Source organism: Primulina tabacum, chromosome 1, assembly GCF_025594145.1.
Source record: "Primulina tabacum isolate GXHZ01 chromosome 1, ASM2559414v2, whole genome shotgun sequence".
Lineage (NCBI taxonomy): Eukaryota > Viridiplantae > Streptophyta > Magnoliopsida > Lamiales > Gesneriaceae > Primulina > Primulina tabacum.
The window spans coordinates 4,403,534-4,417,117 of NC_134550.1; the positions used below are offsets into that span (position 1 = coordinate 4,403,534).

Here is a 13,584-nt window from a genome sequence, read left to right on the forward strand (position 1 = left end):
ATGTCAGAGTTCGTGTGTCTCATATGTCATCAACCCTCAGATCTCCCACTATAAAAGAAATACACTTAATCCGCAAACCAGTTCAATCATTTATTCATTCACCGAGAAAGAGAGAGAGAAAAGTAAAGGTAGAGGAAGACTCTGAAAATGGCGTTGCTTTCAGATCTAATCAATCTCAACCTCTCAGAAACCACTGATAAGATCATTGCCGAATATGTCTGGTGAGTCTTTTCCAGCGGGATGCTGTCTTTCTTGACATTTCTGTAACTTTTCTTGCTCTGCTTTTGTTGGAACGAGATTTGTGCTGGACTATGCTTGTGGGTTCTGGATTTGGATCTGTTTTTATGTTGTCTTTTTTGTTTATCTGTGTTTCGAGGTTCACATGATTTGGATCATTGTGAAATGAGTCTGTTATTTTCTGTATCATGTTGTTTCCTTTACGATCTGTTTTTCGATAGTTTTTATGGAAAGCCAGTGGCTTTTTTGTTATGTTTTCTTGGTTTTAACCAATGAAAGGAGATCCGTGATTTGCCTATCGTATATATTTAATATTGTTTCAATATCTGATTTTGCTATATATTAAATGTTGAATAAATTTCATCCATCAATCAAACGATGGTAACTGGCTATTCGATGGTTTGTTTAGATATACATATATAAACTGATGGTGACTGCGGATCTAACATATTATTTTTTGACTTCCACTAGTATTTGTTTCTGTTATTTATGCTTATCCATTCTTGAGATGGGAAATATACGATTTTCAGTGATCTTAAATTTCTTAACTGTATCTTGAATGCTTAGCAGGCTCATCCATGGGTCTAACTTATGTTTCATTGGGTATATCACATCCGGTGGTCATCCCCATTGGATCCCGAAACCATGGTGGGATCGTGGGATCACGGGAAATCATGTGTAGCCTAGGGAATATAGTGTTGTGTATGTTCCACGTGTAGTATGGAAAGTCCCTTAATCTTAAAAGCCTTGGTCCTGGCGTACTTTAAAGTCTCCCCTGTACCTGTGAGGATAGTTAAAGATGAAATATATTATATCAGTCACTAATATTTTATTGCAGACTAACAAATATTTGTTTCATTGGCGTTTAATAGTTTGTGAGTTATATATTTTGTTTATGTTTGATGAAATTTTCTTTAAATATTTAGATTTTATCATAATCATCCTTTACGGCACTTCAGTTCAATAAAGCACACACCTTGCCTTGCGCCTAGGCTGTCAATATTTATAAGCCTTACTGCACCTTCTGTATCTATTAACTATGCGCGATCAATTCTGAATGAGTTTCAACCAAGCTACCTGTTTTTCTTGTTAATCTGGAGGAAAATGTGTGTTACTATAATTCCCTCAATTTTTGTCGTATTTTTGTAAGGAATTCAACTGTAGCTTATGTACGAGGGAATCTAGCATCATCCCAATCTGTTTTGTGACTATTTATTTTGTTTTTTGTCCTATTTCATTTAAATTCATGGTGCTCTCCATTCAGTGGTTTTGTTATATATAATACTCCACATTGATTTCTCTTTAAGGACCCTTTTTTCTGAAATCTTGTTTATCCATTGATTATAGATTACTCAAACCTGTGTTAAATATATATTTGGCAGGATTGGTGGCTCTGGTATGGACCTTAGGAGTAAAGCCAGGGTAAGTAATTCCTTAGCTGAAAGTTCTTGTACATGTTCTCTGAATGTATTTGAGTTACAATATAATTGGGCCTATTTTTTTTCTTCTCAGACTATTTCTGGAACCATAAAGGATGCTTCAAAGCTTCCCAAGTGGAACTATGACGGATCCAGCACTGGCCAAGCTCCCGGAGAAGACAGTGAAGTAATCATATAGTAAGTATTTCGATTATGTTGTTTACTTTTCTCTTTATGAAAGATGTAAATATTAATCATTACGTGTTATAATGCAATATAACAGTCCTCAAGCAATCTTCAAAGATCCATTCAGGAGGGGTAATAACATATTGGTGAGTTGAGTCGTTAATACTTATTATATATTTCAAATCTTATTGGCTTCAAGATTTGTTGCGAAATTTAAAATATTTTTGTCTCTCACAGGTAATGTGTGATGCTTACACTCCGGCTGGTGATCCAATTCCAACAAACAAGAGACATAGCGCTGCCAAGATTTTCAGCAACCCTGAAGTTCAAGCCGAAGAGCCATGGTAGCGTATCTCCAATTCTGTTGCAGAATATATCAACTCATTTATTGGCTTGTTGATTGTTCAAAATTTTATTTTTGATAGGTACGGTATTGAACAAGAATACACCCTTTTGCAAAAGGAAGTTAAATGGCCTCTTGGATGGCCGACTGGTGGTTATCCTGGACCTCAGGTAATTATTATCCTAGATCCAACATTTTCTTTGTGTTTTCTTTCGGGATTCCTTTATTGATTTATATTTACATATATCAAGTATTGACGCATTATCAATGTAGGGTCCATATTATTGCGGTATTGGAGCTGACAAAGCTTTTGGACGTGACATTGTTGATGCACATTACAAGGCTTGCCTTTATGCTGGAATCAATATAAGTGGCATCAATGGTGAAGTGATGCCTGGCCAGGTAGAGTTGGCTGCGTCTAGCTTCTGTTCATGATGAGATAATTAATGTCTTCTGTTATATTTTTTCGGCCTAACAATTGAAATTCTAAATCATGCTATCAATTTTAGTGGGAATACCAAGTAGGACCGTCTGTTGGCATCTCGTCTGGTGACGAAGTGTGGATGTCTCGTTACATACTAGAGGTGACTTTCGTCGCGTGCTCGTGTACTAAATTAGAAAGTGAAATGAATTTTTGAAATGTTCATTTACTGTTGGCAGAGGATTGCCGAGATTGCTGGGGTGGTTGTCTCATTCGATCCCAAGCCTATCCAGGTAAACCTTCATACTTTCGTTTTATTTAACTTTTCTCGGTAACCTGGCGTAAAAAAAATTAAATGCATCACCCAAAACAGTTGGTGATAGGGGAAAATACATTTTCGGGTGTTCTATAATGCACACTATCATTTTCCATCTTTTTATGATTTATCGAGTCTTTTCTCGCCCTTATTGATTATTTGCTGTTTTTTACAAAAGGGTGACTGGAATGGGGCTGGTGCTCACACAAACTACAGGTACCGCAGTCATTTGAATTCCTAGACGATTTCGCGAGAGCATTATATTCGACTATATCACCAATCGCATTCTCTCATTTAACATTCTTTTAGCACGAAGTCCATGAGGAAGGAAGGAGGTTACGAAGTCATTAAGAAAGCTATCGGGAAGCTTGAACTCAAGCACAAAGAGCATATCGCTGCCTACGGTGAAGGCAATGAGCGTCGTCTAACTGGAAAACACGAAACCGCTGACATCAAGACCTTCAAATGGGTAAAAAATTAGATCTTTACTCTCTATTATATAGGAAAAAAAACCTTATTTCATCGTCTAAATAACCAGCAGCTCATGCATTATTTTCAATCCCTTGAATCTTGACAATGCTAGTTTCAAACATCGAAGTCTTCTTCATGAACAACGTTAAACTTATTGAATACATTTCGTTTGGAATGTTTCTGCTTGTAGGGGGTTGCTAACCGAGGTGCGTCAGTTCGTGTTGGCCGAGACACCGAGAGAGAAGGCAAGGGTTACTTTGAGGACAGGAGGCCTGCTTCAAACATGGATCCATATGTTGTCACCTCTATGATTGCAGAGACCACCATTCTCGGAAAGCCTTGAGCTTCTACGGGCATTATAGTGCTTGTTTGTTTCTTGATTCAGTCAGTTTAATAAAATATTTCTGATATTATTATTAATAATAAAGTGGATAGGATGGTTTTATTTTAGATCCTTAACCTTTGGAAAACTTTGGTGAATCTTGGTTCTGTTTGTCCGAGGTTTTTGGAGTATTGATTTATAATACGTGTATTTATTTGCAATATTGTGGGAAAAATATTTTCTGGACTGATTTTGGGCATTGTGCTGAAAGAATGTATGGTTTGTTTGGTTTTGTTTTTCAAGAAATATTTTTATACTAAAAAGATGAAGGATGATATTTATGCAAAAATATATTGGCATAATTATCTATTAATGTGTGATATATATTACATTTGAAAATATATAATGTAAATAGTACAACATAACATTAGTGCGTTTTTTTGTAAAATGGCCATCTAAATTTTTTTAAAATAAAGATAACAGATAATTAAATATTTTTTATAAATTTAAAAATTTTTAAAATTGAAACATATATTAGTGCCAAAGATGTCTTACTCTAGTGGCAAGGATGAGACATCAAAACTTGGTCTTCTTTAGTTTGTTAAGATCTCCGTTTGTTAGGATCAGGATATATGTCGTATAAAAATTTTAATAACATATGTTAGTTATAGACCTAGATATAAGATAAGGTATATAAATTTATGAAAATAAATTTTTAAGGATAAGTAATAAATTTATTAAATTTAATAAATTTATATGATATTTATAAGAATTGAGATTTTTTATAGAAAAATTGAGATTACAATATAATATTTTGGTTTTTTTTTTTTTTTAAGATTACAGATACACATACATACAGGGGTGATTTCTACATTACATATTATTCCAAAGAAAAAAAATATTTATATCTATACTATTATATAAAGAATCTCTCAAATAAAAACAAAAAAAAATATCATTTTTTGTTTTTAAAATTACGTTTATACAAGCTAAATTCAGTCAAGTTCAATTGAAGTTTTTGAGTCATTTGACCAATAGTACTGCTACAAAAAAATGTCGTTTTAATGAGAGAAAATATTGTTACGTAAGTTCGAAGAGAGATCCTTATAAGGTCTCTCTTCTTCTGTGTCCAATCCAAAGTAGCCAAGCGTAGCCAGAAATGGTAAGCTTCTTCATTAAATGCTTTTGAGATGGATTGGCTTTAATTCCTTTCGGAGTTCGAAGGTTATTTGCTTTTCTCGAGCTGCTTGTGTTGTGTCATGTTGATGCTACATGAGATCGGATGACAGAGCTGAAGATTGTTGGGGCTGATGTTCTTTGTTTTGTCACACTAAAACCGGGACCATTTTTTTTTATTTGACCTTCCCACCTGAGTTACGTGCAACCTCTTGATTTGTTTCACTTGCGTACCTTTTTTAAGGTTTTCAATGTTTAAATACGTCTAAATTCTAAGACAATGTTTCTTTAGTACCATTTATCTTCATTTGCAAGGCAACCCTTTCTCGCCAAACATTACCAGATTACGGTATGACCCACTATACTCTGAGGGGTGGGAGGAAAAAAAGAAGAGCAAGTTTTTTTCAAAGGGAAAAAAATGTCTTGAACCGACTGATATTTTATAAACAAAAGACAGCTGCAGCTGTTTGAACTCAAAAAAGCCCAAGTATTTTCTGGGTTTCAAGTTTACCAAAAGAAAGGTATACACCAACATAGGCTAAAGTCGTCTTCTTGCCATTTATGAGTGAACACATAACAATGGCACCACAGAAAAAAGAGTTACAGATTTTCATTCCCCTGTTCTTGGTCCGGAATGAACACTAAAACCTTACCCAAAGGGAAGTAACGGGGCGCTTTATTAATCGTCATGGAATAATTTATCACTTCCTCAACAGCGCACTGCATTGCGCCATGATCTTCGACGCCCTGGAAATCGAATCTGTCATATAGAAATTCTCGACAGAAGTTTCAAACGGGGCCTTATCCACCTTCTCCTTCACCTCAGGTCTCAAGGTAGAAGTCGAATACGTTGCAGCCACTCTCTCATCAACTTGCAAGAGATTCGGTGCCACAGTTCCTATTCGGGTCCTAATAGCACCGAGTGTATCATAAGGTAACCGAACACCTGCCACCTCTGATAATGCTCGAATAATTCTCCAATCGTCCCTGGAATCACCAACCGTAGGGACTGCAGGTACAGTTGTTTGAGCACACCCTTCTGTGTTAGCATACGTCCCTTCTTTCTCACTAAAAGCCGATGCTGGTAAAATTAAATTGGCCCGATACACACTCTTGTCGCCATGGTGACCTTGGTAAACCACGAAGGCATCAGTAGGGAGTTTCTCCAAGTTAGTATCATCAGCACCCATTAAGTAGAGAAACTTGGCAGATTCAATGCTTTTGTCGGATTCGGGTACAAGTCCAAGGTCTAGTGCGGCGGCTTGGGCGGCATTAAGCAGCAGCGTATTAAGACCGTTCCATTCAGGAGTAACTGCATTTGTTTTTTTTGCAATGGTATCAATAACAGAGAAAATTGCGTCTTTATCCTTCCTCTCAAAGATACCTGCTCCAACTATGATGGCAGGATTCTTAGCGGTTGATAGAATAGAAGAAAATGGATGGCGTCCCTCAGCAAGTTCAGTAAGTGTCTCGGGCCCTGTGCCAAGATGCTGGTTATCATAGTTGAGATCAGCTGGAGGGCCAACATAACCAACCTTGGCATTGGTTGCTCGAACAGTTTTCCGTATCCTTGCATTGACCATTGCGGCTTCGACCCTTGGCTGACAATTCAAAATCATTAGCATAGAAGACTGATAAAATACCCAAATAATTCGTCAAAAATTTCATTGACTCGCATAAAATCGACAGTGCAAAAAAATCCACAAAATAAAAATTGACTCTTCTAAATGCATGCAAATGCTAAAAGATCCACATTTATATAAAAACGAAAATAAAGAGAACAGGAGCGATTCTGAAAATTACAAGATGCAACGAACTGAGATAATTGAGAACGCTTGACCATTTTAGATAAAGATACACTACTTTCATGAATATAGAACGTATCGCGATGCGCAAACCCACCCCCTCTACCCCCTCTCTTTCTCTTATCATATAGAGTAAGCCTTTGGCGACTACTCCAAGTTGTACTAAACAAACAAAAAATTCACGATGCTCTTCAAGTAGATGACAATTAAAACCATCCATGTTGCTATTGGATGTTAACTTTAGTTTATTTATTTCATGTACCACCGTTGAGTTTTTATTTCACGTACCACCTCCTTGAAACCTGACACATAAAAAGCCGAGCACCATGTCGATTTTGTTTTACCCCCTGATTGTATGTACTTTAAAACTAAAACTGAAATAAATCATGACTCAAAAACAGTAACATGGAAAAAAAGTTGTCCGGGTCAGAAGTCCAAAATGTGCACATGATTATGGTACACGACTACAGTAGACTTGAACATACGTGCATGAGATCTTAAGATACAAGAAGAGCATATTAAAATTTCATGGAATAAGAAACAAAGCAGAGTACCAATGGAGAAAAATAAGGCTTCTTGGTCTTAAGATCACTTATTTTGTAATATTTCATAAGCAATCAAGCACAATGAACAGTGTAAACTATAGGTTTACAAAATGTAACACAATATCTGAAATATTAATTGATTTTGTAACAAGACGAAGGAAAGGAGTGGCATCTAAGAGTATGGAAGACAGAGATCATCACATCCCTATTTTAAACAAAACCTGAATCAAAGAAAACATTTTGTCGAATTCAACCCTAAACACAAAATCCCAGTTAGTTAAAACCTCTTTCAGCAATTTCTAACATTTGATATAAGCTAATAAATCGAAGTCTAAAAATTCAACTTTTACTTTGGTTACATTGTCAACAAATCCCTATTTTTTTTTAAAAAAAACACTGATTACAAAAACATTTTGTCGAATCAGTACACAATTGATTGTGCAAACTGTTCAATCAACTTTAAACAGAAAGCTCAATTAGTTAAAACCTCTTTTCAGCAATTTCTAACATTTGATATAAGCTAATAAATCGCAGTCCTAAAATTTCAACTTTTACTTTTGTTACATTGTGATCAACAAGTCAGTCCTTGAAAAATAGAATAGGCAAAAAAGAAAGGACCAATGCATTAATAACTAATTTATCATTTTTGGGTACTACTCCATAAAAAACTCAAGGTTACTTAACAGGGTTTTCTTATTTTTTTGCAAATTCAATTAGGTTGTATTGATGAATTTAAAATGATAGATTTTAAATTCATTTCCTTGTTTGGATCGACAAAATTTAAGGCCACACTTAGATGGAATTATTTGATTTTGGACTGGTTTGAAGAACGACTGAGTGTATTTTAAATACATCACAATCACCTTTACATCTACAAAATTTGATAGATGGGTGGATTTGAAATACATTCAACATAAAATCTTCCCAGCAATCAAATGGATATGAAATCCACAACTTCAAATCTTTCAATCCAAGTGCACCCTAAGGATGCACTTCTTCATGCATTTCAAATCCATCACATTTACCAATAGATCTACATAAATTAACAAAGACGAGGATATGAAATTCACCAAATATAAATTCATCCGAACAAACAAATGGATTTCAGATTCATAGCTTCAAATCCTCAATCCAAGTGTACCATAAGCTTGTGCTTGGATTGATGTATTTGAGATTATGGATGTCAAATCCATTGAATTTCAGATTCCTTGACTTCCTTGGATGGACAAAATTCAATTAAATTTAAAAAATCCACTCCATATTAAATTATGCAATTTCAAGAGTTTACACCTATGATGGATGTCATTTGAAACTCATTCCTCAAATCGGATATCTTCATCCAAATCAATCCAAATGCAACGTAGGTTGCGTTATGATTGGAAGATTTGATTGACAAATTATTTAAAAGAATGATTTCAAATCGATCCATATTGAAATGAATTTCAAATCCACAATCATTCAAAAAATAACTAGTTGTGTATTTAAAATATATTGTGAAATGGATTTATCCAAGCGAAGAGATAGATTTGTTATTATATAAATGAAATTCTTAGATTCAAATCCATCAATTCAAATACCAACTTTAAGGAATTCAATCAACTAATAAAGAAAAAATTAAAACCAAGCAATTGTGGGGATTTTTCACCACAAAACTTTTGAAACTTTCAGCAAATCATTAATGGAGAAGTCCTCCTGCATAATTAAAAAAAATACACCGACGAACACGTTGCATGCTTGTGTAGTTTTTATAAACAATTTGATTTATATTCAAATAGGGATAATATCATAATTCTAAAAACTAATGAGGGACTAAACTGCAAATTGAAATTGTAAAATTAAAAAACATTATAAAAAAAAGAAGAAGAAAACAAAATACCAGACCACGACACCATTTTTCGTTCTAATAGGCTTACACTTAGTAATAGTAATAGATAGATGAGACTTTGTGGACCAACGCTTAGGTACTTCCATACCTATAGATGATTGTTCACCAAAATCAGATAATTTTTCCATGTGGATGAATTAAAAAAAAAGTGCAACGACCATGCTTGACCAAGTTGTATCAAACACAAATGATAAAAAAAAGTTGTATAAAACACAAGATATCTTAATGTAAAGTTCTCCATAGTGTTAAACCATAAATAAAATATTTACCTGTGTGCCGACTAAAAGGAAAACATCCGCTTTCTCCAACCCACTGATGCTAGTGTTCATAATATATCCAGCTCGCAGGTCAGCATTTGGATTTGAGCCATTCCCTTCACACCAAATGTTATTTGATCCCATCTTGTTTAAGAAATCCTTTAGTGCCATCATGGATTCGGCATCAGACAGCTTACCAGCAACCCCAACGATTTCCTCAGGTTTAACTTGGTGAATTACTTCTGCAACCACAGCAAGCGCATCATGCCAGCTCACAACCTTAAACTGTCCATCGGCTCCACGAACCATGGGGTCACTTAGCCTTTGCCTCTTCAAACCATCATAAAAGAAGCGTGTCTTGTCCGAGATCCACTCCTCATTGATGTCCTACAAACACGTAGCCAGTAACAAACAAACTCAAGTTTCAGAAAAACAAATCCGTGAGTTTAACTGTTTAAGACTGCAAAAAATGGTCAACATACGATTCGAAAGGCATAACGCTGCAACGCAAAACCGAAATAAAGACTTATGGCAAAAAGTACAAGAATCACGTAGAATGAAAATCAAATCAGCCATTACACTAACACCAGTAGAGACAAAGTTAGATATAATAAGTTGTGTAGCACAAGCTTTTTAGATGTCTATATGTCCCACCTAGGCTGTCCCTATCCACCAAAAGCACAATTTTGTATACAATTCAGATACAACTGAGCCTTAAAATTAAACAAAGGTAAGTTTGCATCCGGTGAGAATTGTCATCTCAATAAAATTAAGAACAATATGCAATGTAATCAATATGCTATTTAAATTTAATAATTAGATAAAGTAATTGCAAAGAGTAAGTCATTAAACCTAATGAATTAGTGCTTAAAAAACAATTAAATACAATTACACAGCTAAGCATGATTATTAGGATGCTTTTAACCAAGCTGGTTGTAATTAATTATAGGTTTTGATAAGATAATCAATTGAAACCAGAATCTATGCTATGCATCTTATAAGGTTAAGCAGCTTTGTTACTTAAAAGAAAACAAAGAAAGAGCGTTCATAAAGCCGACAAGAACCCATCCATATACAGGTGATGCATAACAAAAGATCTCTTATAGATAAGGGGTACGATGCAACCATAATATGGCTCATAAAGCCCAAAATACCTCATTCAATCGTGGCAGAATGCGCATAACCTCAGGACCTCTGCTATCAATACGAATATTTGAACCAACTGCGTCTGAGACATCAATGCTCTCTGTTCCTCTCAACTCCCAATTACGAGCTTTAAAGGCAAAAGGTTTTGAGGTCAGGGCTCCTACTGGACAAATATCGATCACGTTCCCTGACAGCTCACTTGTCATTAGCTTCTCAACGTAAGTTCCAATCTCTTCTCCACTACCGCGACCCAGCATTCCAAGATCTTGAACACCAGCTACTTCTGTTGCAAACCTTACACACCTAGAGCACATCCACACGACATAAGATTGCATGCCATCAATACTGATCGTAAATATTCATAAAGAAACTAAAGCATATATGCAAAGAGTAGAAAAAAGATGAGGATATTTAAAAAGCCAGCATTGATGTTCTGTTCAGTCGAATCTATTTTTTAGATAACCCTAAACTTGATGAGCTTTAAAAAATAAACTTCTGAGTAAAAATTTCTCCAATCTCCACTAACCACTCAAAAGCTCAACAAAAATTTCGACACAAATCTTTGAGAATTGCTTCTTTTTTTTCCTCCGAATTTTGCAATTATTTTATCAATTTGCATTTAAATCAACTATTCAAACATGATTATTGCCAAATTAAATTCTCACCAACTCAACCAGGTATTACGTTGTTTCACATTTTTCATACCACTGGTAAACAAACTTATTCGCATACATGTCAAATTAATATTTAAAATCCTTTCCAAATATATTCTTCAAAATTATTTAGACTGTAAAAGTAACTCTAAAATATCTGTTTAAAGGTATAGGTGACAAGTTAAACAAACAAGAGTTTGATTTTCATCGGGGGTTCTTTGTTTCCGAAAGATATTAAATGAACCATTAGGTCCATTACATGACTGGAAGAGTTAGAAAAAGCATAGTATTCAGAACTACATTTGAATCTTTGGCCTAGTTCAACGAGTTATAATTTTATATACAGAGAAGAAAAGAACCGTGATTGCATGTGTATCTCCAACTGAAGACATAAAATCACAAATGAAAAAATAAAGCACAAGAAATAGAGATTTGAACCTTGTGCATTGGATACATCGAGTCATGACTGTCTTAACCAGTGGGCCAAGGTTCTTATCTACTACAGATCTCTTTGTTTCTGTAAAACGACCTCGATCAGAACCAAAAGCCATAGACTGATCCTGAAGATCACACTCTCCGCCCTGATCACAAATTGGGCAGTCTAGTGGATGGTTCATCAACAGAAACTCCATCACCCCTTCTCTTGCCTTTTTCGCAATAGGTGTATCGGTCTTAATCTTCATTCCTGTCAACAGAATTTGGATAAAGGCATAGAAAAAGTAAGATTGGAAAGCAACCTTGTGCACAAGATCAATTCAACAGTGCTTCACAGGGAAGAATAAAAAATAAACAACAAAAGCCCAAACCAAAACCTGTTTTGCTTGCTTTACAGAACTGCAGAGGGATAATTAAATGTTCAGACAAAAAACGTTACCAAAGAAAAAATATAACAAACAGGGGACAACCACTAATTATTCAGGCAATGTCGAGTTTGGTCACAGCACAGATGAAATTATTTATCAACCTCACTGTAGGTAAAATCGGCATACAATTATAAACTAGCCTAAACCCATCCAGAATACTAAAGGTTGTAATTGATACCTTGAGAGAGTTGATTTTTTAGACGACTGTGGATGGTGCAGTTGTTACTGGTGAACTATCACTCACTGACATACACTAAGATATTTGGTTATAGCGGAGCTTATTGAAACTAATACCAGCTCGAAACAAATCCAAAGGGAAATAACTTATACAGACTGAATAAAAAAAGGCAAAACAGGGGTGGGCAACCTGACACAGATAAAAAACTTCTAATTCAACCTGGAGCAGGTTCAGACTTCAGCAAACCTAAATGGATAAGCAACGCAGCAGTAACTAACATTTTAATACTAAATGAAGTTTAAATTAAGAAGATGAAGCTAACCCAAGTATTTTATGAAAGAAAAACTTCTTATAAAAAGTAGAAAGGAGTAAAATCATTAAGCACCCAAAATTATGCCATAGTTAAGCTACAACGACTACAAACCAAACAAATTACCACATATTTGCATCCAAAACTAAGAATCAATAAATTCAATCGTAATTCAAGCTGATCGCATCAAACTCTAAAGTAAATAAATTTATCGAGCTAGTTTGGTTCACGTTCAACAGCAAACATTTAAACAAATAGAAAGCCTCAACACCACATTTAGCACGAATAATCTATTTCCCACAACCCAACTCGTAAATTTTTTACTAAGAATTTCAAGAAACCAGGAAATTTTGATATGATAGCAAATCACAGTACCGGGAAGAGCAGGCATGGCACACGAAGCCACTGGCTTGGGCGACTTCTCGACCTCGACAAGGCACATACGACAATTTCCGGCGATTGAAAGCCGACTGTGGTAGCAAAACCTCGGTATGTCAACCCCAGCGATCTCGCAGGCCTGCAGCACCGTCATTCCCTTTGGAATCTTGACCGGGTATCCATCGACAAACACCTCAATTGCGTCATCCGGATTGGAGAAGTGGACTCGGGCGCCCCCAACAGGAGTTCTAGGAGGTAGATCTGGTTCTGCGGCGGCTGCGGAAGCTTCGGAGTTGTGGCGGTCTGGTGTGGAGACGATGGTGCGAAGGATATAGGGTTTGGATGTGAATCGGGTCGATCGGAGGAGGGCTCGAGAAGCGAGTTGAGCCAGCCCCATTGCTGTCTTCTCACAAAAGCTTTGGGTGCGGCCTTGTGTCAGCGGTGGTGGCGTTGGCAACCAACGGTGGAGGAAGACTGCGGTTAGAGTGGTAATGTGGATTCCACGAGGCTCACTAATGTACCTTCGCAAATTTATTTTGTCGCCTATAATTATTTTTAATATAGATTTTATTAACATTTTTAGAGATAATCGTGTACATGTATAACTCATTCCCTCCTCAGTTCCCACAATTCATACCCAAAATATATGATAAAAATTTGTATAAGACGCTCTC

At 35.7% G+C, this 13,584-nt stretch overlaps 2 protein-coding genes across 2 annotated transcripts; one reads left to right on the forward strand and one right to left on the reverse strand.

The window, feature by feature from the left end:
• LOC142529312 (glutamine synthetase cytosolic isozyme 2-like) lies at positions 1–3,935 on the forward strand. The gene is made up of 12 exons (XM_075634854.1): positions 1–221; positions 1,620–1,659; positions 1,750–1,853; positions 1,939–1,987; positions 2,079–2,185; positions 2,267–2,354; positions 2,458–2,586; positions 2,694–2,768; positions 2,845–2,898; positions 3,100–3,137; positions 3,231–3,390; positions 3,583–3,935. Exons 1-12 carry the CDS (start codon positions 148–150, stop codon positions 3,733–3,735), a joined length of 1,071 nt encoding a protein of 356 aa, XP_075490969.1. The 5' UTR covers positions 1–147; the 3' UTR covers positions 3,736–3,935.
• A 1,374-nt stretch (positions 3,936–5,309) lies between these two features.
• LOC142529385 (NADH dehydrogenase [ubiquinone] iron-sulfur protein 1, mitochondrial) lies at positions 5,310–13,442 on the reverse strand. Its single transcript, XM_075634942.1, has 5 exons — positions 12,908–13,442; positions 11,620–11,866; positions 10,537–10,831; positions 9,395–9,769; positions 5,310–6,491 (listed from the first exon to the last, which is right to left on the reverse strand). The coding sequence occupies exons 1-5, from the start codon at positions 13,305–13,307 to the stop codon at positions 5,592–5,594; spliced, it is 2,217 nt and encodes a 738-aa protein (XP_075491057.1). The 5' UTR covers positions 13,308–13,442; the 3' UTR covers positions 5,310–5,591.
• Between the last annotated feature and the right edge of the window lie 142 nt (positions 13,443–13,584).

What these genes read in the sequence shown, in the direction of transcription:
- LOC142529385 (XM_075634942.1), bottom strand. Translation starts at nt 13,307, where the DNA reads ATGGGGCTGGCTCAACTCGCTTCTCGAGCCCTCCTCCGATCGACCCGA. An exon ending in CGATGTATCCAATGCACAAG is followed by an intron (nt 10,832 to 11,619) that starts GTTCAAATCTCT and finishes GATGTGCTCTAG; the next exon opens with GTGTGTAAGGTTTGCAACAG. An exon ending in TTCTGCCACGATTGAATGAG is followed by an intron (nt 9,770 to 10,536) that starts GTATTTTGGGCT and finishes ACGTGTTTGTAG; the next exon opens with GACATCAATGAGGAGTGGAT.
- LOC142529312 (XM_075634854.1), top strand. Translation starts at nt 148, where the DNA reads ATGGCGTTGCTTTCAGATCTAATCAATCTCAACCTCTCAGAAACCACT. An exon ending in GTTCAAGCCGAAGAGCCATG is followed by an intron (nt 2,186 to 2,266) that starts GTAGCGTATCTC and finishes TATTTTTGATAG; the next exon opens with GTACGGTATTGAACAAGAAT. An exon ending in GTGAAGTGATGCCTGGCCAG is followed by an intron (nt 2,587 to 2,693) that starts GTAGAGTTGGCT and finishes TATCAATTTTAG; the next exon opens with TGGGAATACCAAGTAGGACC.